Source organism: Prionailurus viverrinus, chromosome A3, assembly GCF_022837055.1.
Source record: "Prionailurus viverrinus isolate Anna chromosome A3, UM_Priviv_1.0, whole genome shotgun sequence".
Taxonomy (NCBI): Eukaryota; Metazoa; Chordata; class Mammalia; order Carnivora; family Felidae; genus Prionailurus; species Prionailurus viverrinus.
In genome coordinates, this window is record NC_062563.1 from 15121306 (window position 1) to 15145623 (window position 24318).

The 24318-nt window shown below is 55.1% G+C and overlaps 2 protein-coding genes across 3 annotated transcripts; one reads left to right on the plus strand and one right to left on the minus strand.

Moving 5' to 3' along the window:
* The first annotated feature begins 7946 nt into the window (after positions 1-7946).
* On the plus strand, positions 7947-18372 carry PLTP (phospholipid transfer protein). Its single transcript, XM_047851225.1, has 16 exons — positions 7947-8197; positions 8805-8915; positions 9003-9102; positions 9773-9901; positions 10183-10338; positions 11728-11791; positions 11872-11935; positions 12630-12721; positions 14319-14495; positions 14586-14645; positions 15871-16035; positions 16133-16200; positions 17194-17236; positions 17341-17404; positions 17489-17565; positions 17979-18372. The coding sequence occupies exons 2-16, from the start codon at positions 8816-8818 to the stop codon at positions 18108-18110; spliced, it is 1491 nt and encodes a 496-aa protein (XP_047707181.1). The 5' UTR covers positions 7947-8197; positions 8805-8815; the 3' UTR covers positions 18111-18372.
* Positions 18215-24277, minus strand: CTSA (cathepsin A). 2 transcript variants are annotated; one of them, XM_047851220.1, is made up of 15 exons: positions 24138-24277; positions 23756-23946; positions 23487-23598; positions 23177-23227; positions 22999-23085; positions 22613-22768; positions 22208-22299; positions 21776-21860; positions 21067-21158; positions 20907-20985; positions 20682-20821; positions 19937-20012; positions 19195-19284; positions 18903-19007; positions 18215-18649 (listed from the first exon to the last, which is right to left on the minus strand). In XM_047851220.1, the coding sequence occupies exons 2-15, from the start codon at positions 23944-23946 to the stop codon at positions 18566-18568; spliced, it is 1440 nt and encodes a 479-aa protein (XP_047707176.1). In that variant the 5' UTR covers positions 24138-24277; the 3' UTR covers positions 18215-18565. The 2 variants fall into 2 exon arrangements, with proteins under 2 accessions (XP_047707176.1, XP_047707174.1); XM_047851218.1 differs by having other exon boundaries at positions 18903-19040; positions 24138-24273.
* Positions 24278-24318: the final 41 nt, after the last annotated feature.

Consider the following 24318-nt stretch of genomic DNA (forward strand, 5'->3'; position numbering starts at 1 on the left):
GGTCGAGCCGGGGCCCTCGACCCCAAATTCAGTGTCTGTTCTGCGCCCAGCATCTCCAGGTGGCATCTGAGTCATCTCAGGATGGGGGCGGCGGGCACCTCCACCCTCCCCACCCATTCCTTCTGATGCCCGTTTTTCTACTTTGGGCAGAGTGGCCACGAACCAGGATGTTTATACTCACATAAGCTGAGTCTGCAGAATGAAATTCCAGACTTCTCCAAAAAAGAAGCCAGGGTGACAGCTGGCAGCTTCCTGAACGTCTGCCATCGGAGGAAACTTTGACCTAAAGAAGGGGGTGGGGGAGGACACCAGCTGAGCCTGGGTCCCAGCTGAGGGGTTCCTGGGACGCTTGGCTTCTAACCCGGATGTCTCAAGCCCGGTGGGAAAAACCTGGGGTATAATTTATGTGCCACACGATTCACCTGTTTCACATGCACAATTTCAGTGATTTTGACTAAATGTACACAGTGGTGCAAACATCGCCACAACTGAGTTTTACGACCTTTCCGTTTCCCCCAAAATGAGCTCCTATGACTGTTTGCTGTCACCTCTTCTTCCCACGCCCCAGGCCCAGGTGACCACTACTCTGCTTTCTATCCCCTTAGACTTGCCTTCTCTGGGTTTGTCATACAGATGGAATCATACAGAATGCAGTCTTCGCCCTGGTCCCTTCGCTTTGCATCACGTTTTTTTTTTTTTTAATGTTTTTTTTTTTTTTTTTGAGACAGAGAGAGACAGAGCATGAACAGGGGAGGGGCAGAGAGAGAGGGAGACACAGAATCTGAAACAGGCTCCAGGCTCCGAGCGGTCAGCACAGAGCCCGACGTGGGGCTCGAACTCACGGACCGTGAGATCATGACCTGAGCCGAAGTTGGACGCTTAACCGACCGAGCCACCCAGGCGCCCCACATCACGTTTTTCTTAAAAAAATTTTTTTTGGCGGGGGGAGGAGTGCCTGGGTGGCTCAGTCAGTTGAGTGTCTGACTTCGGATCAGGTCACGATCTCATGGTTCATGAGTTCAAGCCCCACACTGGGCTCCCTGCTGACAGCGTGGAGCCTGCTTGAGATTCTCTCTCTATCCCTCTTTTTCTGCCCCTCTCCCACTCATGCTCGCTCTCTCTCTCTCAAAATAAATGAACTATAAAAAATACTTAAAAATGTTTTAATGTTTATTTTTGAGACAGAGAGAGTGGGAGCGGGAGAGGGACAGACAGAGAAGGAGACATAGAATCTGAAGCAGGCTCCAGGCCCTGAGCTGTCAGCACAGAGCCCGACTTGGGGCTTGAACCCACAAACCGTAAGATCATGACCTGAGCTGAAGTCAGATGCTTAACCGACTGAGCCACCCAGGTGCCCCTGAGGAAGTTAAAAAAAAAAAAAAAAAAAACAAAAAACACCCACTGATGCCCAGGCTTCATCCCAGACCAAATAAACCAGAGTCTTGTGGGGCGCCTGGCTGGCTTAGTCCATACAGCATGTGACTCTTGAGCTCAGGGTCATGAGTTCAAGCCCCACACTGGGTATGGAGCCTACTTTTAAAAAAATCAGTCTCAGCATTTGGGGCCCAGACATAGGTATTCAAAACATAACAAAACAAAGCAAAACCCTTTCTACTTTAAAAGCTACTGACGTACAGAAGGGTTGAGAACCAGCGACCTAGCTCTGGGCCTGCAGTTCTGGCCTATGGGTCACTGAGAGGGGCCTCAGGCTGGCCGGCAGCCTCTCCCAGGCCAGGAAACATATGTGCTTGGGGTTAGGAAACAAGCTGCCTGCCAAGAAGTCACATGAAGTCCTGGGACAGATGAGACTTTTGGGAGGCGAGGTGAATGGGGCCTGGTGGTGGGTTGGGGCAGGGAGTCCTGATTTCTGCACAGACAGCTGAGATCCTGAGGGAGTACCCTCCCCCCCCGCCCACCGACTTCAAGGACTGTTCAGGCCTCTGAAGAGATTAGGAAAGTATGGCATTCCTGGCTGCAGACCAGCTCCAGAGAACCCCAGAGAGATGGAAGGGGATGCGTGGTGCCAGCGGGGAGCGGAGGGAGCTTAGAGGCTCAGGAGGGAATTAGGCTGGGGCTGCTCAGTCTGTGATAAAATATCCTCCTTTTGAAGGGTCTGCAGATGGTAATAACCGCCCACACTCCATGTACCAGACTCTGTGACGGGCCCTGGGGACACAGCCATGAGTAAATGTCAGGCGTCTACCCCACTGGGGCCTTCAGTCTGCTGGAAGAAACAGACAATGAGGAATTAAACAGAACAACAGGCAGCGATGGGGAGGGGGCCTTCCAAGGCAGGTGACGCTTGAGTAGAGACTCGAGGGCTTGAAGGAAGCCAACCAGGCAAGGTCTGTGGAGGGAAGAAGGGTAAATGGCCAAGTTTGAGGCTGAGTGAGTGGGTGTCCCAACAGCGGTAGCAGATAGGTGGAGAGGAAGGTAGGCAGGAGCTAGACCACCTAGAGTCCTTCTGGGCTCATGGCCAGAGTCCAGATCTTATTTTGTGTGTGATGGGGAGTGACCGGAGGCTTTTGGACAGGGTAGTAAGATACTACGGTTTCTACTTTTTAAAGATCACTGTGGTTGGTGCAGGAAGGCTAGACCTTTAGGGGCAATCATGAGGCAGGGAGAGGAGACTAGTGGTCCAGGTAAAAGAAGAAAACAGCCTGGCCCAGTGGTGGTGCGAAGGGAGAGGTGTGCACGGATGCGGGGCACCTTTTGGAGTTAGGGACACCAGGATTTGCCGCAAAGGAAACAAGAGAGTCGAGGATGAGTCCTGTGCTTCGGGTTGGAGCATCTGAGTGAGTGTGGTGCCGTGATCTGAGATGGGAAGCCTGGGAGAGCAGGAGAATTTGGCACCCGCGTGGGGACAGTGCTGACACATGGCTCTAGCTGGGTGACAACGAGGAGGGAGGCCGGAGGGCTGTGATGTCCTCATGACTCCCGGCCGTGTGCATGCTGGGCCCTCACAGACTGTGGTGGCAGAGCATCTCGGAAAAAGCCAAGATGCTGGAATGTGCTGGGTGCTTCCTGCAACCTTTGCAAAGGCCGGCAGAGAGGCGAGCGTTGGCTGAAGACGGTGGCCCATCCTCATCGTCAAAAGGAAAAGTCCCTACCGCTTGCTGCCCGCTCCCGTCAGTTACTTTGGAATTATATTTCTGGCTCGTGAACTCCAGACATCTAGCCGGCACCATACAGATATTCCACCCCCTTCCTCAAAGCAGTGAGCAGCTGGGAAGCCCGTGCCCAGTGCTAATGAAAGCGGGGACAGGAGGTTTAGAGGGCCATCAGCAAAGAGGCCCCCAAGAGTCAGAGTCAGCTAGGCTGCAAGAGGCATAGAAACTGGGAACGAGGGTGAAGCGCGAAGGAAACAAAGGAGAGAAATCAGAGGGCGAGTAAGCGGCTCGAGGCCACATGGAGCCGGAGAGGTACCAGGACAGGCATTCACAAGACCCGCGATCCAGAAGATCCTTTGGGGGCCAGGTGGCCGGCTCCATCTACAGAAAAAGGAGCTGGTCTCTGAGGAGAAAACTAAAGAAAAGGAGAAACCAAAAGGCCAACGTCCAGGCTTTAGAAGCCACAGAAAGGCAGTCAGCGGCTCTTCCCTGGCCAAACGCAGAGAGCCCCAGTCCTGTCTTCTCCCCATTTGGTAAATGTCTGGCCCCCACGCGGGGTCATTCCGCCTGCCTGGGGAGATGGAATCGGAGGCTGTCGCTCTGACATCTGTCCCCCCACACATACCTCTCCCCCGTTCCAACACCATCCCCTGTCACACATTCCCAGGCACACCCACGCTGACCAACCCAGGCACGTACAGCCACAGGCTCCAGCGGACCGAGAGGGAGGGGGTTCATTTCCTGAGGGGTAGCTTGGATGGGCGTCGGGGGCGGGAGAATGGTCAGGAGGGGAGATGGGCTGACGCGGCTTCTCCAAGCCATGCGAGGATCCAAAGAAAACACAGCTGGAGACAGGGAGAGGGCGGGGGAAGCCGGGCTACACATGTTGACATCTTGGGCAGAAATCCAACTTGGTATCTTGTGGTCAGTGGAGACTGTGTTTACTCACTCGGACCAGTTACTTCCTCCCGCTGTACCTCAGTTTGCCAGTCTGCAAAACGGGCAATAACAGCATGTCTCGGGGCACCTGGGCGGTTCAGGCAGTTAAGCATCCGACTCTCGATTCCGGCTCAGGTCCATGAACTCACAGTTCTTGGTTTTGAGCCCCGCGTCGGGCTTTGTGCTGACAGCTCGGAGTCTGCTTGGGATTCTTTCTCTCCCCCTCTCTCTGCCCCTCCCCTGCTTGTGCTCTCTCTGTCTCTCAAAATAAGTAAATAAACTTAAAAAAAAATAACGATCTCAAGGAATTGTGGTGAGGACTAAATGGGGTCATTTAAAAAGAGACACAGTTGAGTGGGTTGGTTAAGAGCATGGGTTCTGGAGCCAGATTGGCTTGAGCTAGTTAGGTAACCTCTCTGGGTCTCAGTTTCCTCATCTGTAAAATGAGATGATGATACCTGTCTTACAGGATGTTATGAATTTTCAAGTGAGTTGATATTTGATTAAAAGAATTTTTTTAATGTTTTATTTATTATTGAGACAGAGAGAGTATGAGCTGGGGAGGGGCAGAGAGAGGGAGACACAGAATCCGAAACAGGCTCCAGGCTCTGAGCTGTCAGCACAGCCCAATGCGGGGCTCGAACTCGTGAACTGCGAGATCATGACCTGAGCCGAAGTCGGACGCTTACCCTACTGAGCCACCCAGGTGCCTCAGTGAGTTCATATTTTGTAAAGCACTTCTTGTTTGTGAAACAACTAGCTAATGCTAGTGACCAGAGACATTTATTGAACCTTTAGCATGCCAAGTACTAGGCTCATCACTTTATATACTTTATTACTTTAAAATCTCACTGCCACCCAGAGAGGTGGGCAGGCACTAGATTGTCTCCATGTGACAGATGTGGAAACTGAGGCTCTTAAAGAGATTTACTTTTTCATTTACTCTTGAACGGGGTTGGCCAACTGTGGCCCACGGGCCACATCCAGGGAGCCTTGTTTATAGCTGCCTCCAGGCTGCAGTGGCAGAGTTTGAACAGCTGTGACAGAGACCACAGGGCCAGCAGAGCCTGAAATATGTACTACCTGACCTTTCACAGGAACACCTCTCTGACCTCTGCTCTAGGAAACGACAGACGCAAGGTTCGAACCAAGTCTGTCTGATTCCAAAGCTCTTAACTGCTTGGCTCCTCTCATGTTTTACAATATCACTGTCCCCGGTGCGTAGCAGGGGCTAGAAAAGCACTGTTTTCCTGTCCCTTCGAGTGCTGGGAAGTCCCTCCTTCCCTCTTCAAAGCCGGGAGTGAAAGTGCAAAGGGATTTGGGTATTCTGATCTCTTCATCCCTCAAGCCAAGTGTTGAGGAGCTTGGCAAAGTCCCTCCTGGGCTTCACATCTGCCAGTATCACTGAAATGTGAGGGTTGGGGGCACAAGCTTTGGGAGAAAGGGGAAACCAGTGTGATGGAGAGGGCTGGGCTGACCGGGCAAGTCCCTGGAATCAAGGCCATCGGGTACATCTTTTCATCCCCCAGCCCAGGGCTGTATTTAGGGTCAGTTGGGCTGAGACAGTGAGGTGCAGAAGTTGTGGAAGAATCCAGAGTGGTATAGGTATCACCTGCTCCCCGGGCACATTTGAGGTCTCTGAACCTGTCCAGTCAGTCCGCAAATGGGCACTGCCTACGCTTAGTGCCAGGCACCGTTCTAGGTACTGGGAATGAGTGGTGAGCCCGAGCCCAGCTCTCATGGAGACAGGCCATGTCTCCGACAACTTGGTAAACCATTAAATAGTCACAAGATCAATAAAAGCAAACAAACCAGGCTGATGTGATTGAGAGTAACTGCTGCGTAGGCAGGAAAGTCCTCTCTGAGCAAGTGCCATCGAAGCTGAGACCGAAATGACAAGGAGCTAGCTGTGGGAAGATCAGGTGGAAAGGCATTTTGAGCAGAGGGAACAGCAAGTGCCAAGGTCAGTGTGGCCAGAGCAGGACGTGAGTTCGACTCAGATGGTGAACTCACGGTTCGTGGGTTTGAGCCCAGCTTCGGATCCTCTGTCCCCCTCTCTCTCTGCCCTGCTCTCCTCTCTCTCTGGCTCTCTCTCTCTCTCTCTCAGAATAAAGACATAAACATTAAAAAAGAAATGCCAGGTGCTTATCAAGCCCTTTAAATGCATTAACTCTTTTAATCCTCAGGAGAGCAATCCAGATGAGGAAACACAGGCCCAGAAGGTTAAACCACTGGACCAAGATCACGTAGCTATGTTTAAAGCTCACTGGGGCTGCTGTGGGGACAGGGAAGTTCAGGGGATAAGAATCCCCTGCATCTCCCAGGAGATAACAGTGGTACAAAGACGAAGCTTGCATTTCAGTGAGGAAAATGAGAGGAAAGAAAACTAACATCCACCAGGTTTTCTGCTTGAGCCAGGCTCCAGGAAGAGCGGGGTTACTAGAGTTCAAAGGCATTAAGGCACTTCCTCCTCTGGATATCCTTAGCACTCTCTTTGTTCCTGTCCTACATGCTTTCTGTCTCGTGTGCTTGTGGTTTGTGCCCCTAATCTTAACAGCCAGCATTTATTTGGCACCAAGTGGTGTACCATGTACCATGTCTAAAACATGCACTATGCCCACTTTTTAATTTTTTAAGTCTATTTATTTTGAGAGAGAGAGAGAGAGAGAGAGAGCACGAGGGAAGGTCAAAAAGAGAATCCCAAGTAGGCTGTGCACTGTCAGTGCAGAACCTGGTGGGGGGCTTGAACCCACGAACCATGAAATCATGACCTGAGCCGAATTCAAGAGTCGGATGCTTAACCACCTGAGCCACCCAGGCGCCCCCATTTAATTTATTCTTGCAATAACTTTATGGTTTCTGTTCTAGGAAGAGGAAACTAAGGCTCAGAGCTGCCTCAGCAAGGGGTCCAACAATTGGACCTGAGAACTGACAGCCTAGGATTTGAATCCTGGCTGTGCGATAACTACTAGGCTGTAAACACCACCTCCCACCCTTTCACAAACAGTTCATGGCTTCTCTGATAGTAATGGCATGATGGTCTGTTTTCCTGCTAAAGCCGGTCCATATTAGCACCAGCCTCATAGGTTAAGAAGATTAAATAAGTTAATCTAGATCTAGTATGACTAACCATCCTGGTTTGCCTGGGGACCCTGGAACCATCCTGGAAGGGAGACATTCAGTTTCAAAGCCGGGAAAGTCCTAGGCAAATCAGGACACGTTGGTATTCCTACCTGGATGAGTGCTTGGTGCTAAATACACTTTCAATGGACACTAATCTTTATTGCTTCTCCTTTCCTCTTTCATCCATTTGATAACAAAAAGGTAGCAAGCACTTACTGTGTACCTGTCCCAAGAGCTGGGAACACTGTAGGCAGCATATGGAGATACTGTGCAGAGAACCTAGCTTCAGAGGTTCACCAAAAAAACCCACAGAAAACAAACAAGGTTCACAGTCCCTGAGAAACACCAAACCTCCCTCTGGGGTGATTCCAGCAGCCTGTGCACTGTCCTCCTGAGTGGGCAGCACTTGCTTGGATCCCAGTGGGAGATGTCTCTGGGCCTGTTGGGACCCTAGTCAGTGACCCAGAGACATTTAGGGGGTCCCATAGTGAAGCCTGGCAAGGAGAGGTCTTCAGATGATTGTGGCTGGAAGGGAAGGAAAAAAAAAAATGTGCCTCCAGCATTGATTTTGTGGGTGGTTCCAATTACCATGCACATTTTGCTGGATGAGGAAACTGAGGCTCAGTGACCCAAGTGAAGTGACTTGTCCAGGATCATGCAGAAAGACATGGGCGTTTGGCATTTGAACCAAGGTCCCAGAGAAGCAAGGACTGTTGGGACTGGGCGGGTCAACTCCTGCACTTCCCTCCCTCCTTCCCGGCTTGGGTCCCCCACTTGTCTTGACAGCGGCCGGGCCTGTCACGGGGCTCCGTACAGCCCTCTCCACCCTCCCGGCTGCCAGCGTTCCGCCCCATCCCCTCCCAACCCCCGAGGGAGGAGGGGAGAGCGGGAGAGAGGAGGGGGGTCGGAGAGGCCCGGCATTATAAAGGCTGCTGGAACAGCACAGCCCGCCAGACCCCGCCGCCCGGATCCCCTGCGCAGCCCGCCGCACCACGTGACCCCGCCGACCACCCAGCTCCGCCGCAGTGAGTCGGGGCGCGTCCCCATCCACCCCCAGACCCTCGCCGAGCCGCCTGGTCTACTGAGCCCGGGGAGGGGAAGAGATCCCATGAAGAAGGGTGCTGATATGGGGGGTACCAGGCCGAATCTCGATGGCAGGAATTTAGGACCCAGCAGAGCCGGGAGACCCGGGAGCCCGAGTTTGGGCAGGCAGCCCCCTTTTCTCCCCCGGCGCGGGGCCTGGGAGACCGCAAGCCACCCCCCAGGAATGCGCGTGCAACCGTTCCCATGGTAACATGCAAGCCGCGCCCGCCCTCTGCTAAAGGAAAGGGGGGGGGGGGCGCTGGTCCCTGGGAGGTCCAAACTCGTCACGCGGCGGGTGCACGGGGGGACTGAGGATGTCCCCTCCCCTTCCCCCCCGTGCCCCAAATCCTCTGGGAGCCAGAGCGCGAGTCGCATCGCCCTTCTGAGCCTCAGTTTCTGCATCTGCCAAATGGAGGCAATATAATTGGTTCCGAGTTCCCCGAAGAGCTATTTCGAGGGTAACCATCTCGCCAGCCCCTCTTCTGGCTGGACAACCGGGGAGTGGGTTCTAGCGGTCCTGATGACTCCAGCGACCCCACCCCACCCCAGGCCCGCTCGCCATGGCCCTCTTCGGGGCCCTCTTCCTAGCGCTTCTGGCAGGCGCTCAGGCCGAGCTCCCCGGCTGCAAGATCCGCATCACCTCCAAGGCGTTGGAGCTGGGTAAGGCGCGGGGCCGGATGAGGGCGGGTGAGGGAGGGGTCGCTCCAGCAGTGGGCGCAAGACCTAAGGGCCTCGCTGCTACTTCAGTGAAGCAGGAGGGCCTGCGCTTTTTGGAACAAGAGCTGGAGACCATCACCATTCCGGACCTGCGGGGCAAGGAGGGCTACTTCTACTACAACATCTCGGAGTAAGTAGGAGACCCGGAGGGCGGGGTCTCGGACTCCGGGGTGGAGCCTCTGCGTTGGGGGCGGGACCTAGGGGCGGGGAAATTGGCTGGGTCTGTGGGGCGGGTGGGGGCGTGGCCAAACCGGGGAGGCGGGACTCAAGAAACTGGACGGGGCATTGAAAATAAAGGTCAAGCCCTCCGACGTAGGCCGGACTGAGCACCGCGAAGCAGAAGGTTTGGGATTGAGGTGTAGCCAAAGAGCACCGAAGAGGCGGAGTCACGAAACTTGCCCAGGGATGAGAGTGGGGTCTAGGATACCCGGGAGAGGTGGGAGAGGTCAGGGGAACAAGAGATAAGAGCCTTGCTTGGGATGGTGGGGATAGGAGAACTGGGATATGGAGCGGAGCTCAGCCGATGGAGACAAAATCAAAGGACTCTGTTAAAAGACCAGGTCTAGCGACCATGGGTGTGAGAGGGAAGGGAATGGAAGCAATAGGCTTCTAAGAGAAGGGGGGAAGCTCCTCTCTGAGCTGTCCAAGTCCAGGCTGGGCGCTCGAGGGGCAACGGAAGAATTCGTTCCACCCGCCCCGGTTTCCCCAGGCCTGGACTGGAAGAGAAGAGAAGGAATTTCCTGTAGTTGGGCGGGGCCCCCTCTTCTCGGTCCTGAATATGACCCCGAGGCCTCCTGCAGGGTGAAGGTCACAGAGCTGCAGCTGACATCCTCTGAGCTCCATTTTCAGCCAGAGCAGGAGCTGATGCTACAAATCAGCAACGCCTCCTTGGGGCTGCGCTTCCGGAGACAGCTTCTCTACTGGTTCTTGTGAGGATCTGGCACCCCCAGGGGAGTGGAGGGGGGATCTGGAGGGCTGGGATGCTGTGGGGCTGTGGGCAGCCCTTTTGCCTGAGTCACAGTTTCTTCATCTGTACAATAGGGAAAAGCATACCCACTACATAAGGGTTGATAGGGCTTGGTAAAATGGTAAACTGCCGAAGTGAAGCCTTATTAAGAGGTATCATGATATATATGGGGTGGGTAGCGGGGTAGAGAAGCCGTGGTTAAGCTCCAAACTGGACATTAAATGCCCCGCACCCCCTTGGCAGCTATGATGGCGGCTACATCAATGCCTCTGCCGAAGGCGTGTCCATCCGCACAGCTCTGCAGCTCTCCAGGGACCCCACTGGCCGTATCAAAGTGTCCAACGTCTCCTGCCAGGCCTTGGTCTCCAGAATGCACGCAGCCTTTGGGGGAACCTTCAAGTAAGCCCTGTCTCCAACCCTAGTTGCACCCAGGGTGCCCCCTTTGAGCCTTACTGGCCATCTGCCTAGTGCAATGCAAAGTGCACAGGCTTGGGAATCAAGCCAACTGGGTCCAGATCTCAGTACTCTCATTTCCTGGCTGTGTGACCTTGGGTAAGTCATCGAAGCTCTGTGCCTCAGTTTCCCCGTTGGTAAGATGGGGATGATAATAGAAGCTATTTTATATGATATTAGGAGGACTCTTTGTTAATATATGTAAAAATATTTAGAACGGCACCTAGCATATTAGTGGCTAGCTTCCTAGATAGAAGTCATTGTGAGGATCAATAGGCAGTTAGGCGTGAACTTGGTTCTCAATAATTGGTAGCTCTTGGGGCACCTGGGTGGCTCAGTCAGTTAAGCGTCCCAGTTCAGCTCAGGTTTGAGTCCTGTGTCAGGCTCTGTGCTGACAGCTCAGAGCCTGGAGCCTGCTTTGGATTCTGTGTCTCTCCCTCTCTGTCCCTCCCCTGCTCACGCTCTGTCTCTCTCAAATGTAAAATAAAACAACAACAAACATAACTGGCAGTTCTTACTACTACTTAACAAAAAAAAAATAGCACACTTCCAGGTTTGGGGCTGAGAAATGGACTTTGTGATGGTTCTCAAAGAGAGTGGGAGAGAAAATATGGTGGATTTATCATCTGGTGTTGGTACAGTGCAAGTTTGTTGTTGTTGTTTATTTTTTTTTGGAGAGAGAGGGGCAGAAAGAGAGAGAGAATCCCTAGCAGGCTTCACACTGTCAGTGCAGAGCCCGATGCAGGGTTCAAACTCGTGAACTGTGAGATTATGACCTGAGCCGAAATCAAGGGTCAGATGCTAAACCGACTGAGCCACCCAGGTCCCCCTCAAGTTTTTATTTATTTCTTTAACAAATAAAGTGTATGCCAGTCCCTGAGGATTCATAAAGGAGCTCAGAGCCTAGTTGAAGGGACAAAACATCTGCCATCAGGGCTTTAAGGGAGGAACGAAGAGAGTACTCCAGGGGTTCAGAAGAGGGTAGTCTGGGAAGACCGCCTGGAAGAGGAAGCATCTGGGCCCGGACTGGGGGAAAATATAGGACAGGAACATTGAGGGTGGAAGGGAGGGCATGAGTAAGCCTCTGGAGGTGGGGATGCTCGCAGCGGGTCTGAGGAACTGGGGGTAAATTCAGTTTGGCTGGTGGGAGCAGGGGTTAGGAGAGGTCTTTCGGATCAGGCTGGAGAGGGGATTTGGAAATCCTTCATTAAAGAGCTGGTGCTTCGGGCCAAAGTTGAACCACCTCCTCCCCATGTCTCTGGCCACTGATTTCTCCTGGACCTGGGTTGGGGTAGGGCAGTGTCTGGGCTCACACGGTCTCTCCCCTCCTTGCAGGAAGGTGTATGAGTTCCTCTCCACATTCATCACCTCGGGGATGCGCTTCCTCCTCAACCAGCAGGTACGGCAGTGGTGGTGGTGGTGGCGGGGGGGGGGGTGCCCTCCGTTTTGAAGGCCCTGACTCTGGACCCCGCCCTGCAGATCTGCCCCGTGCTCTACCATGCAGGGATGGTGCTGCTCAATTCCCTCCTGGACACCGTGCCCGGTGAGTTGGCGCTGGCTGGGCAGGGAGCTCTGGGCCACGCCTGGGGCTGGACCGGGGGGTAGGGAGGAGGCTGGGTATACAGCTGCCAGGCCATGGCTCAGAGCAGGCAAGGCCCCTGCCACACCCTGGGTTCCCATATGGCCTCTGCTGCGGACTTGCCCTGTGTGACCCCAGGTCAGTACTCACTTCTCTCTGGGCCTTGCCATCTTCGCCTGGCTGGGGTGCCTCCCCGTGGGGTTGCTGTGAGCATTAGCTGCGTGACGATTGTCAAGGTCCTCTGTCTTTATGTGCTCGCTGATCATTGGGACCCCGTGTGTGTTCGTCCCCTGCACTTAATAGGTGCTCAACTAACATGGATTCCCTTTTCCTAAGCTTTGACCTCTGTCTGCTGTGGGGTAGAGATCACCGTGCCCCCTACACGGGGCACAGGGAGGGAGGGAGGAGGCAGGGAAAACTCATGAGGGCAGGGAATCCCTTGCCGTGTTGTTTCGTGATCTGATAAAAGCCCTGTAGTAGTGGTGGTGGTAGGAGGAGTAGTAATAGCAGCTTCTCCCCACATAAAGCTAATTTGATCCCCGCAACAACCCTATGAGGGAAGATTGATGACCGTCATTTATGGGTGAGAAACAGGCCCCAAAGGGTGAACACCTCGCCCAGCGTGACACAGCGTGAGTGACTGAGCTCCTTCCCACAGTACGCAGCAATGTGGATGAGCTTGTTGGCATCGACTACTCCCTCCTGAAGGATCCTGCAGCTTCTGCCAGCAATCTGGACATGGACTTCCGGGTGAGCTGCCTGGCTGGTGTGGCATCTCTGACCTGTCCCCTGCGTCGCTGCCTTTGTCTTCCTGAACCACAGCTCTGATGAGGCCACTCCGTTGCTGAGCCTGCCATGGCTCCCCATTGCCTACAGAATCAGGGTCAACTCCTGGGGCCGGCCCCACCTTTCTAACTTCACCCTGTTTCTCTGCAGTCATTCTTTCCCAAATATACACCCTCGTTTCCTACCTCAGGGCCTTTGCTCATGCACTGCCCTTCCCCATCTTCCCTGAAGGAGCTGGACAGACGGCTCTATGCACATAATCTCATTTCACTCTCATGACTGTGTGAGTCAGGCACTTCTGTTTTATTTATTTTGGGGATGTGGACATTGCTCGAAGAGGTGATGTCACTTGCCCAAGGCCACACAGCTACTCCGTGGCCATTTCCTTTGCTCCCCACAGTGGATGGAGTGTAGCGGTTTCAGAGCAAGGATTAGAGCTGGCATGTCTGAAGTTCAGGTCCTGGCTCTGCCACTTATTTGCTGCGTGATCTTAAGCAAGTGGCTTAGGGGCACCTGGGTGGCTCAGTCGGTTAAGCATCCGACTTCAGCTCAGGTCACGATCTCACGGTTCGTGAGTTCGAGCCTCACGTCGGGCTCTGTGCTCCCCTCACGTGGGGGAGGGGCAGAGAGAGAGGGAGACGCAGAATCCGAAGCAGGTTCCAGGCTCCGAGCTGTCAGCACAGAGCCCGACGTGGGGCTAGAACTCACAAACCGTGAGATTGTGACCTGAGGTGAAGTTGGACACTTAACCGACTGAGCTACCCAAGCACGCCCCCCCCCCCCAATTTTTTTTTTTTTTAACGTTTATTTATTTTTGGGACAGAGAGAGACAGAGCATGAACGGGGGAGGGGCAGAGAGAGGGAGACACAGAATCGGAAACAGGCTCCAGGCTCTGAGCCATCAGCCCAGAGCCTGACGCGGGGCTCGAACTCACGGACCGCGAGATTGTGACCTGGCTGAAGTCGGACGCTTAACCAACTGCGCCACCCAGGCGCCCCATTCCCCAAAATTTTTTTAAGCAAGTGGCTTAACCTTTCTGTGCCTATTTCCTACTAATATGTAAATGGCTATAATACAGTAAGAAAACATCTCTCATGGAGATTATGTGGATTAAAGGAGTTGGTGTATGTCAAGGGCATGGAAGAATTACTGTGTAAGATGTAAGCAGCAGCTATTATTGCTGCCATATATCGTTCAAGGCCCACTGAAATGCCACCTCCTCCTGAGCCCTTTCCTGAGCTTCCGTTCTCCAGTCTGACGGGAGTGCTCCCTTGAAGCTGCCCTCCTCTGCATGCCTTTTTAAGAATTGTGCTAATGAGGGTGCCTGGCTGGCCCAGGTGGGAGGAACATGCGACTCTTGATCTTGGGGTCGTGAGCCCAAGCCCCACGTTGGGTGTGGAGATTAAATAAATAAAACTTAAAAATTGTGCTGAGGAGTCCCCTAAGGACAGCAGCTGGGTCTGACCCCCACCATCCCTCACAGTGCCTGCCACAGGGTGTGGGAACATCTGGGTGCTGGGCCAGTCTGCCTTGGCCTTGACCCTGATCCCCCAACTGCAGGGGGCCTTCTTTCCCCTGGCAGAGGGTAACTGGAGCTTGCCCAACCGGGCGGTTGAGCCCCAGCTGCGGGAGGAGGAGCGGATGGTGTACGTGGCCTTCTCCGAGTTCTTCTTTGACTCCGCCATGGAAAGCTACTTCCGAGCGGGTGCCCTGAAGCTGTCACTGGTGGGGGACAAGGTATGCCAGGGCCTGTTTGTGGGATGGGCAAGAGGGGCCCTGTCACGGAGCTCCTGATGACCCTGCTTCACCCCCAATTTCCCTACCCAGGTGCCCCACGATCTGGACATGCTGCTGAGGGCCACCTACTTTGGGAGCATCGTCCTGCTGGTGAGTGCGGGCAGGAGGTAGGCACCTGGCCAGGGTGGGAGGGCATAGCACCTGCATACCAGTGAGGGAACGGTGGAGGTGTGCGGGTGGAGTCCCCCCGAGGCCACTGTGGAATAGACAGAAGGCCTGGCCTCCTGCCTGTGACCCGGTCCTCTTATTTGTCAAACTCATTTCCAAGTCCTTGAAGGGCCCTTGCTACTTCCTGCTCTTCATGAAGCTATGAGGACAGGCTGAGACCCAAGCTCTGTAAGTGTAGGGGCGCTTTAACAATGACTGATGTAGTCTTTTTAAGTTAGTTAATTAGATTGTTAAATAATCTCTATGCCCTTTGTGGGGCTTCAACGCACGACCCCAAGATTAAGAGTCATGTGTTCTACCGACTGAGCTAGCCAGGTGCCCCTGATGTGGTTTTCTTTTTTGCCTTATTTTCCCTTGTTTAATGGAGGAGTTCCCACCTACTCTTTCAAAATGTAAAAAGCATCTTAGTGACCATTAAAGGACTTGCCCTTAATTTCCTTTATACTATACAACCTCACAGAACTGTCATGAGTATTAGCTGAATCAATTCATGCAAAGGGACTGGAACAGCACCGGGTGCAGAGTAAGTGCTCAGGAAACACTCACTGGCTGCTGTTCTTATCATTGCTGTTAGCACCATCGTCTCCATCAACCTGATGGCCAAGCGTCAGCGAGAGTGTGGACTCTCTTGCCAGACTGCCTGGGTCTGAATCCCAGGTTCTGCAACTGGAGGGCCACATAACCTTGGACAAGTACTTAACCTCTCTGTGCCTCAATTTTCCCATCTCAAAAATGAGTAGAATACCTGCCTCACATGGTCATTGAGAGGTTTCAATGAGCTAACACAAGTGAAGTAGGAGTGCCTATCGGACAAAGGACACGGCAGGTTAGAGAGAGGAAATATGGCAGAGAGAGGGGATATTTGATGCAAACGCAGTCTCAGGAGGCTGGTTGAAGATGGATCCCCACGACCAAGAGCTCAGGAAGGCAGGAAAAGAGGAGACGTTTCTAGAATGAGACATTCCCTTGTGTGAGCAAAGGCACAGAGGCTAGACACAATTCTGAAGGGTCTGGGAAGCCACACCAGCCTTCATATTTGTGTGCCTGGGCTCCCAGCGGGCAGAACCTGAGCCAGCCCTCCTCCCCTCCTGGTGCTCATCAGGGAACAGATCTGGGTTTTGATCCACCCTCGCTCCTCTGTCCCCAGAGCCCGGCGGTGATTGACTCCCCGCTGAAGTTGGAGCTAAGGGTCCTGGCCCCACCTCGCTGCACCATCAAGCCCTCGGGTACCACCGTCTCTGTCACCGCGAGTGTCACCATCGCCCTGGTCCCGTCCGACCAGCCTGAGGTCCAACTGTCCAGCATGATTATGGTGCGGGCACCAGATTAGGAGCTACTGAGGGTCAGGGAGATGCGGGCTGTTGATCCTTTGGGTCAGTAACACCCCCCTCCCAACTCCTTGCCTGCAGGACACCCGTCTCAGCGCCAAGGTGGCACTCCGGGGAAAGGCGCTGCGCGTCCAGCTGGACCTGCGCCGGTAAGCAGATGGCCAAGATCTCGGGCAAGCCCTTAACCTCCCTGAGCCTCCGTGTCTTCAGGTTAATTGCACCTGCCCAACAAGTGGGGAGCTGAAATTCACTCAGATCTACAGCCACTGGAGAGCTAAGGTCTTTGTTAATGCATAACAAATGCATCTTATTCAAGGGTAACTTCTCTGCCTTGTCTTACACCCGAGAGAGAGGCAGAACAGATATTATGAGGTGTCCAAATTGGCCCAGCAAGGTTAAAGGACGTGCCCTCAGTCACACAGCAAAAAGCCAAACAACATGGGTTCGGGCAGAAACCTCAGCACAAATTTTGTGATCTTGAGAAGAGTCACTTTATCTTTCTAAGCTTCATTTTCTTCCTGGGCTAAATGTAGGGAAAAGTAGCATCCGTTTTGTAAGGTTGTGCTGTTTGTGATGCTAGCCACAGGTGCTAGGGGTTAAATGAGATACTGCGGGGCAGTAGTTAAGAGCCTAGATTCCAGAGGCAGATTCTGCCATTTACCAGCTGTTGAGACCTCAGACAAATTACTTAACCTCTCTAGGCTTGATCTGCCCCATCTAAAAAGCGCGAGTTGTTTAACAGTGCCTACTTCTTAGGGTTGTTAGGAGGATTAAGTCAGTTGGCATTTTAAAATATCTTAATGATAGTTAACTGTTTGTAACACGCTTAGTATCTGGTAGGGAGGAAGCTCTGTACGTTCTGTTAAATAAACACAAACAACACAGGCAAAGCTGCCAGCACGAGTCTGGCGTAGAGGAAGCGCTCAACAAATTAAAAGTAGTAGCCTTGGAAAAAAGGAACCCAAAGAGGGAGAAATGACTCACCCAGGGATGCACACCTGGAAAGCGGCAGAACCCCTGGACAGGTGTGTAGGTGGGAGCATTGCAGGCTGAAAGTCAGGGGCTTCTGGCGGGTAGGCCTGGGTGGCCTGAGGAAGGGGAACTTCCAGGGTTCGTGCCCACCAGACACTTGTCTCCCATAGGTTCCGAATCTACTCGAACCAGTCTGCACTGGAGTCGCTGGCAGTGAGTTGGGAGTGGCGAGGGGGCCAGGGCTGGGTTGGGGCCGGGCAGCTAAGGCAAGTCCGCTTCCTGCTGGCTGCCCTGACTTCCTGCCTCCTCCCTCCCAGCTGATCCCACTGCAGACCCCTCTGAAGACCATGCTGCAGATTGGGGTGATGCCCATGCTCAATGGTAGGGCTGGGGACGGGAGGGAGGAGAGGGAAAGGAGAGGGGAGCTGGGTGGACCCAGGTTGAGCCCGCTGCTCCCACCCACAGAGCGGATGTGGCGGGGGGTGCAGATCCCACTACCCGAGGGCATCAACTTCGTGCGCGAGGTGGTGACCAACCATGCGGTGAGTGGGGGTGGGGAGTGAGTGATGGAGAAAGAGGGCAGAGCCTTCCCCCCACTTCACGACCCTGACCTCCCTCTGCTGTCAGATCCCAGCCCCTCCCTTATCAAGTGTCACTCCCATTTTAATCTTCCATCAGACCTCAGCCCTCTGCACAGGCTGTGCTTTCACCTTGCAACACTCTTCCTGGATCCCACTTTAACACCTGAGCTAAGAGGCCATCTCAGAAGCCCTCCTTGACCCCCACAGGCCACGCTCCTGCAGCCTCTTTCACACCCTTCACAGGAGCTAGAACTTCTTTGAGGCTCCTCTCCCACTAGATTGAGAGCCCTTCAAGGCCAAGGGCCTGTCTCGATCTTTAGATTTGGGTCTCTGTAATGGAATGAAGAGGCTCCCCTCTCTGCCCCACTGCACAGGGCTTCCTCACCATCGGGGCCGACCTCCACTTTGCCAAAGGGCTGCGAGAGGTGATTGAGAAGAACCGGCCTGTCAGCACCAGCGACACCTCGGCATCCAGTGCCCCACCACCTGCCACGACGGCTGCCTGAGCCCTCAACCCCACGCTGGCAGGGGCATCCAGGACTTCGACCCTCTCGGCCCCTCCCAGCCTATAGCATCCTGTGTAACCCCCAGTGCCACAGAGAAGACAGGGTTTTAAGCTGTACCCAATTTAATTCCATAATCACACTCAATCCACCAATTAGTCCGTCCACCCTCCCCGTGGGCTGTCCTGAGCTCTGCTGTGTTCCAATGCATTAAGGGAGGGGGCCAGGCCGCACCCCAGTCAGGAATAAAGTGCTAACTCCCCCAGGCTGTCTACGTGAGGCACTGGGGCCCGGTCTGGGAGGCAGAGGGCTGTGGGGGAGGCAGGGGCGGGGGAGCAGTTCTGGAGGCAGGGACCTGCCCCACAGGGGCATTTTGCATAAAGGTGGACCTCCCTTCTAGCAGGAGGGGCCAGGAAGAGGGGCTGGATCAGGCAGAAGGGGACCAGTCTCCGTGGTCATCAGTATGGCTGCTTATTCAGGAAGCGAGAGAACATGGTGAGGGCAGCCTGGGGCTTGTCGGTGGGGACCATGTGTCCAGCGCCCTAGGAGCAAAGCTCTGTGAGATTCCCCTTCTTGTGTAACCCCTGCCCCTGGGCGCCCCTCCATCCTACTGGATCCCCTCAGCCAGCGACCTTCCTCTTCTCCCAAGCCCTGCATTCTCCCCATCCTGCCCAGAACGCTTGCCCTTATGGGGCCAGATGGTAAATGGGTGTAAAAGGGAGTCGGAAGGAGAGGACGGGTGGGTTCTGCCCCATCCCCTCCAGCCAGGTAGCCCTTGCCAGGCCCAAGCCCTACCTTGATGGTGAGAAAGGCGATGTGGGAGAACTCCTTCACGAAGCCTGCGATCTGCTCCCCGCTGTCCCCGTAGTCCACTAACCAGGGCCGGCGCTGGACCTCCATCTGCCCCACCAGGGAAGCCTTAGCAGCCTGTGGCTGTCCCCAAATCTCGCTCACATCTGCCAGCAGGACCTCAGGGGCCCGAACTCTCCCCAGGTTTGTCCTCTCTGTCTGCCAGAGCCAAGCTGCCAGGCACAGCTGCCCTATCCCTGCACCCAGCCTCACCCCAGAGCCGGGATCCTTGCCTTACCTTCTGGTTCAGGGAATCCACAAACCACTCGTCCCCCATGAAATTGCAGGCCATGTCCACATCTCCGTTGTAGAGCAGGATCCGGTATTTCTGGAGCAGAGCAGGGGGGGAAGTGGGAGGGTCTGGAATGAGCCCAGGCCCCACCCCTTCCCGGGTTCAAGCCTTATCCCCTCAGGGAATTCAAGGGGCCTTGCTAAATAGCACAAAGCAGGAAACACTCGGGTTTTCTGACTGTTTCCTACATGACTGGTGTTTTACTAAATGCTTTACCTACGCAAGTAGATACCATTAACCCCATCTTATAGGTGGAGAAACCAAGTCTCAAGATGGGAAAAACTTGCCCAGGGGCGCATGGCTAATGAAGGGACGTACACGCAGACGATCTGACCCCTAGAGGTTATGCTCTAACCACTGGTCCTAGCCTGGCTCTGTCAGGATTTCCTAGATGACCTTGGACAAGGCCCTCTCCCACCCTGAACCTCCATTTGCTCGTTTGTAACACATTCTCGCCAGCTCTTCTCAACCCAAAAAGCTCCTTGGCTGATGCAGCCTCCTACGACAGAGCAGCATGGGGTGGGGACAAAGCAAGGTTCAAATCATGACCCTGCCAGTCACTGGACTTCATTTCTTGGAGTTTCAGCTCCCCGTGTCCGGAGTGGCACGCTAAAGGGGGCCCCGCCTTGTCATGCCACTCCAGGGTCCTGAGGCTGCTGGTGGACCCAGCTGTGCCGCTCCCACTCACCTGTGTGGTGAGCAGCTTAAGGTACTGGGACTGCATGCTTTGGTAGAGACGTTGGTACTGTAAATTCACCAGGAAGCTGCGGGAGCACGTGGGCGGGTCCCAGGAAGACCAGGTAGAGGGAGAAAAAGAGATCAGATCTCCTCTCCCGTCCCCTCCTACCTCCAAGCTCCAGCCTGGGAGGCAGAGTTGGGATTCAGTCCCCTCCTCAGGCATATCATCTCTCTAGGACTTACGTGGATGGGGGGCTGGGATTCAGCCCACCCCCGTGCAGAAACGCATATGGGAACATTTAGTGATTGATTTGCAACTGGCATTTAGTGTGCAGGAGCCCACCGGTGGGAGAACCACAGCCTGTAACAGCAGTAGGGCAGGGGCACTGGCCAATCAGCACAGACCCGAGTGGCCTCTGCTCTGCCAGGCGGCATCCTCTTACTCATACGGGTCATAGGAGATCTCTGTGGCTGGGGACTATATTGGAGTGGGGGTGGGGGACAGTGTCTATTTACTAAATGCCAGGGGGGGTAAATCGCTATTTTACCAGCCCAGGTGGCCATTTAAGAATGAACTGGCTAAATATCGATCAATTTAGGGGCGAAACACCTGCACGGGACCCTGTGTCACACCCTGGGTGCCTGAAGCGCCCCCACAAGAAACCCTAGCCAAGGGATCCTGGGAAACCTTTCTGATACCCAGGAGCCCCAAGTGCCTGCCACCCCTGGGGCCACGGCTGGCCGCAAAGCCTCACTTGCACATGTCCCAGTGGGGCAGCTGCTCGGGGATGTGGAGGGCCTTCCGCACATAGGGGTTGTTGAGGTACGTGGAGGCGGCTGTGGTGTTGGTGCAGGGGGGGTCCATGCGCAGCCTATCCCCAGAACGTAGCAGTGCCTGGGGGCACAGACGGCAGGTCAGGGTCTTCGTTTCCTTGCCTCCCCCCCGCCACCAGGAGAAAGTCCATGCTCTTCCTGCACACCTGATGCCATGTCCGCTTCAGCGGTAGGCGAGTGAAGATGTTGCCCAAGTCATGGAGCACAATGGCGTCCTTCTCGTACCTGCAAGTGAAGCGGGGGACGTGTGCCTCAGCCTCCAGATGGGGGCTGGGACTGGCCCCCAGGGCACACGGCAGGGCCTACCTTAAACGGCCAGGCACACCCCCAGCACATGGGGCATAGAGGTTGTAAATGTTGAGGCCGGAGTTGCCCACGATGCGGGACACTTCCTGCAGCTGCAATGATACATGGGAGCCACCGTGCTTCACAGAACCCCGGCCTCCCCATGATCTCACCAACTCGTCCCAAGATTGACGGCTCTCCTACTCCACTTCTTGTCATTACCCTTCCCCCACTTTTTTTCCACAGGCAGGGAAACTGAGGCTCAGTGGAAGGAATCTGCCAGACCTGGGTCCAGAGCCTACTGCCGCTACACCCTAGCACTGCGACTTCAGGCGAGTGACTTTAACGTTCTTGGCCTCGGTTTCCTCTTCTGGAAAACGTGGATAATACGATCTCCCTTAAAGGAATCTTGAAGATTAAATAATCTATGTTGATATAGTTCGGCCCAGTGCCTGGCACAGAGTAGATGCTCGACAAGAGGGAGATCCTTTCCCTCACAGGGGTTATGGGATTTGCCTAGAAAGTCCCAGGAAGTAGTGGTGGGAACACATCCCTAGGTAGTGGTGGGAACACATCCCTAGACGTGTCCCAGAGGACATCAAATTGCTGGAGGAGGCAGGATAGGAAAGCAATAGGGGATGGGGTCAGGGAGGCCCGAAGGAGGAGATGTGGTCCTATTCTCAGGGCTGGGGGTGTCAGGGGTGACACAGGTTGGGCGGCAGAACCTCACATTGGTCACGCATTGTGGGTCTGTGTTGTCATAGAAGTTACACTTGTTCTGAGAGCAGCAGTGGGTCTGGAGAGAAGACCAGAGCCTGTAGGAGACGCATGAAAGTGTTCAGGCCCAAGGTGGGCCTCCCACCTTCCACATCCAACCTCCCACCACCAACTGACCCCAGCCAATGAGGAAACAGATCACAGGGGATGGTATGCAAGTTCCAAACCTAGCTGCTCTGGGGCCACACAGCCAGCCCTCCTGAGTCCATTTAAGTTCTGGTCTCCATTCTTTGGCCTTTCAGCACCAAACACGTCTAGCAATCCCAGCCCCCACCCCCTGCTCAGAAACTAGGGTAGGGCCTGGGGTATCATGTGCTTGGAGGGCAGACCTGAGACCTCAAGATCTGCCCCACCCTAGAGATTGCCCAACTGCCCCCTCCCATACCTGTTCCCAAGGAGGCCGTGGTAGTAGGCGAAATAGACCAGGGAGTTGTCATTCTGCTCGTAGGAGGAGAGTCCGTTGCCCACAGCCAGCCCCTGTGAAACACCCAGGGCATTCAGGTCATCTGGAAGGAGAGGGGGAGCCTCCCCTGACTACACCCAGACCTTCAGCAATCTGGAAGCTGAAATCCAAGGTGGTTTGTGGGGAGGCCACTTGAAGCTAAGAACAGAGCTGGCTGGCTGACAGGTGAGCTTCCTGTTGTGGGAGGCACGTGAGCAGAGACAGGCCACCCAGTGGCAAGCATGTTACAAAGGGGACCAGGTTGGACAGAGAAAATGGCCTCTTTCACGCTGCTAACCACAAGGCCAGGACAAGTTGCCTCTCTTCCCTCCTGCAGCGGCCCTGTACCTGAAGGTTCATGCTGGGATCCTGCATGACCAACACTGCCAGGGTGGGGATGTAAATGCCGGCATAGCTCTCTCCTGTCAGGAAGAGCTTGTTGTCCTTGTACTCCGGGAAGAGGTGGAAAAAATCCTTAAGGGCCTCAAAATTACTCTGGGCGACCTAGGGAAAAGAGGAGGAGAGGATCAAAAGGCTTTGGTATTTGAGCTGGAAAGAATCTGAGATAACGACATCCACCCGCTCTGAGCAAGAGGAAGTGGCTTGGCCTAGACCACACATAGCATGTGACAGAGCCAAAATCCAGACTCCAAGGCCACGCTCTTTCCCCCCTGGGTCTCGCTGCCTTTAGAGAACCAGGGAGGCTGGGGCACAAGGGCAGGCACTGGACTCACCTCCGTGTCATTGGTTGCATAAGACTTGTCATCAGAGTAGGAGAAGCCCACCCCAGCTGGGGACTCAAGATACAATACGTTGGCAATCTGGAGGGGAGGAGGAAATGAACTGAAGAGGAATCCCCAACCCATCCAAGTGCTCAGACACCCCCACAGGACCCCCCCGCTCCGGCTATACCAGGTTCCAGGAATAGGGGTTGTACTCCAGGGTGGCACCATCTGGCTGCACCTGAAGAGGAAAGAGATGGCTAAGTCCCAAGGACTAACTGGATGGAAGGAAAGGGCGACCATGCTGGGCAGTTCACATTTGGGCAAAACCCTTGAAAGGTACAGACAGTGAAACGAACGGTACAGATGAGGAAACCCAGGCTCAGGAGAAGGGTGCGCCTGGGAAAAACCTCCGAGTCCGGTTCTCCCTCCTCCCGGGCCCTTTCCTTCAGGAATGCTTCCCTTGCTGGTCAGGGGGCAGATGGTGGCTTTCGACTCACCAGGAAGGGGCCGTGCTCCGTGAGGAAGCCGTCTAAGGAGCTGCAGCCCGGCCCTCCGTTGAGCCAAAGCACCACAGGGCTGCTCTTGGGATCCTTCTGGGACTCCACAAACCTGGGAGGGGAGGCAGAGCAGGGTGGGTGCAGGCGGAGGGGCCCCTTCCAGCGCTCCCTGCTCTCAGGCTCCCTCAGGGGTCTTCAGACCCTCCCCCACCCCGCGCCCCGTCACCTCCCCGCCCGGGACGGGGTGGGGGGTGGGGGGTGGCGCAGACCAGTAGTGGAGGTGCTTGGAGCCGGAGCCGCGGAGGTAGCCTGAGTACTGGCGGAAAGCTGGCTGCTTGGCCAGCCCGGGCAGGCACTGGATCTCGTCCAGGTCCGGCGCTGCCCGGCCCGGGGGCGCCCAGGCCAGGAGCAGCAGCAGCAGCAGTAGCAACCACGGCGGCGACAGCGCGGCTCCGACCATCTGCGGGAGGAAGTGGGGCCGACTGTTTCCGCGCTCCCTTGCTCCTCCAACGCTTCGGTGCGATCGCCCCGCGGAGGAGCTGACGGCGCGGCGGCTATAGGAGCCCCCCAACCCGGCCCGGCCCCAGCGTCCGCCCGCCCGCCGCGCCGCCCAGGACCGCGGGTCCCCTCCAGCCTCCAGAGCGACCTCACCTCGGCTCCCCAGCGTCGACGCTCTCCCGGAGGGGCTCGGCCACGGGAAGTCAGGTGGAGTCCGAGTCACGTGGGCGCCGGCGCCACGTGACAGTCTTCCTCCGGCGGCCTCTCAGGTCTCCGGGGACCCAGGGGACGCAGGCGGCGGCGGCCGGCGCTGGGTCAGAGTCCGCGGGCTTCT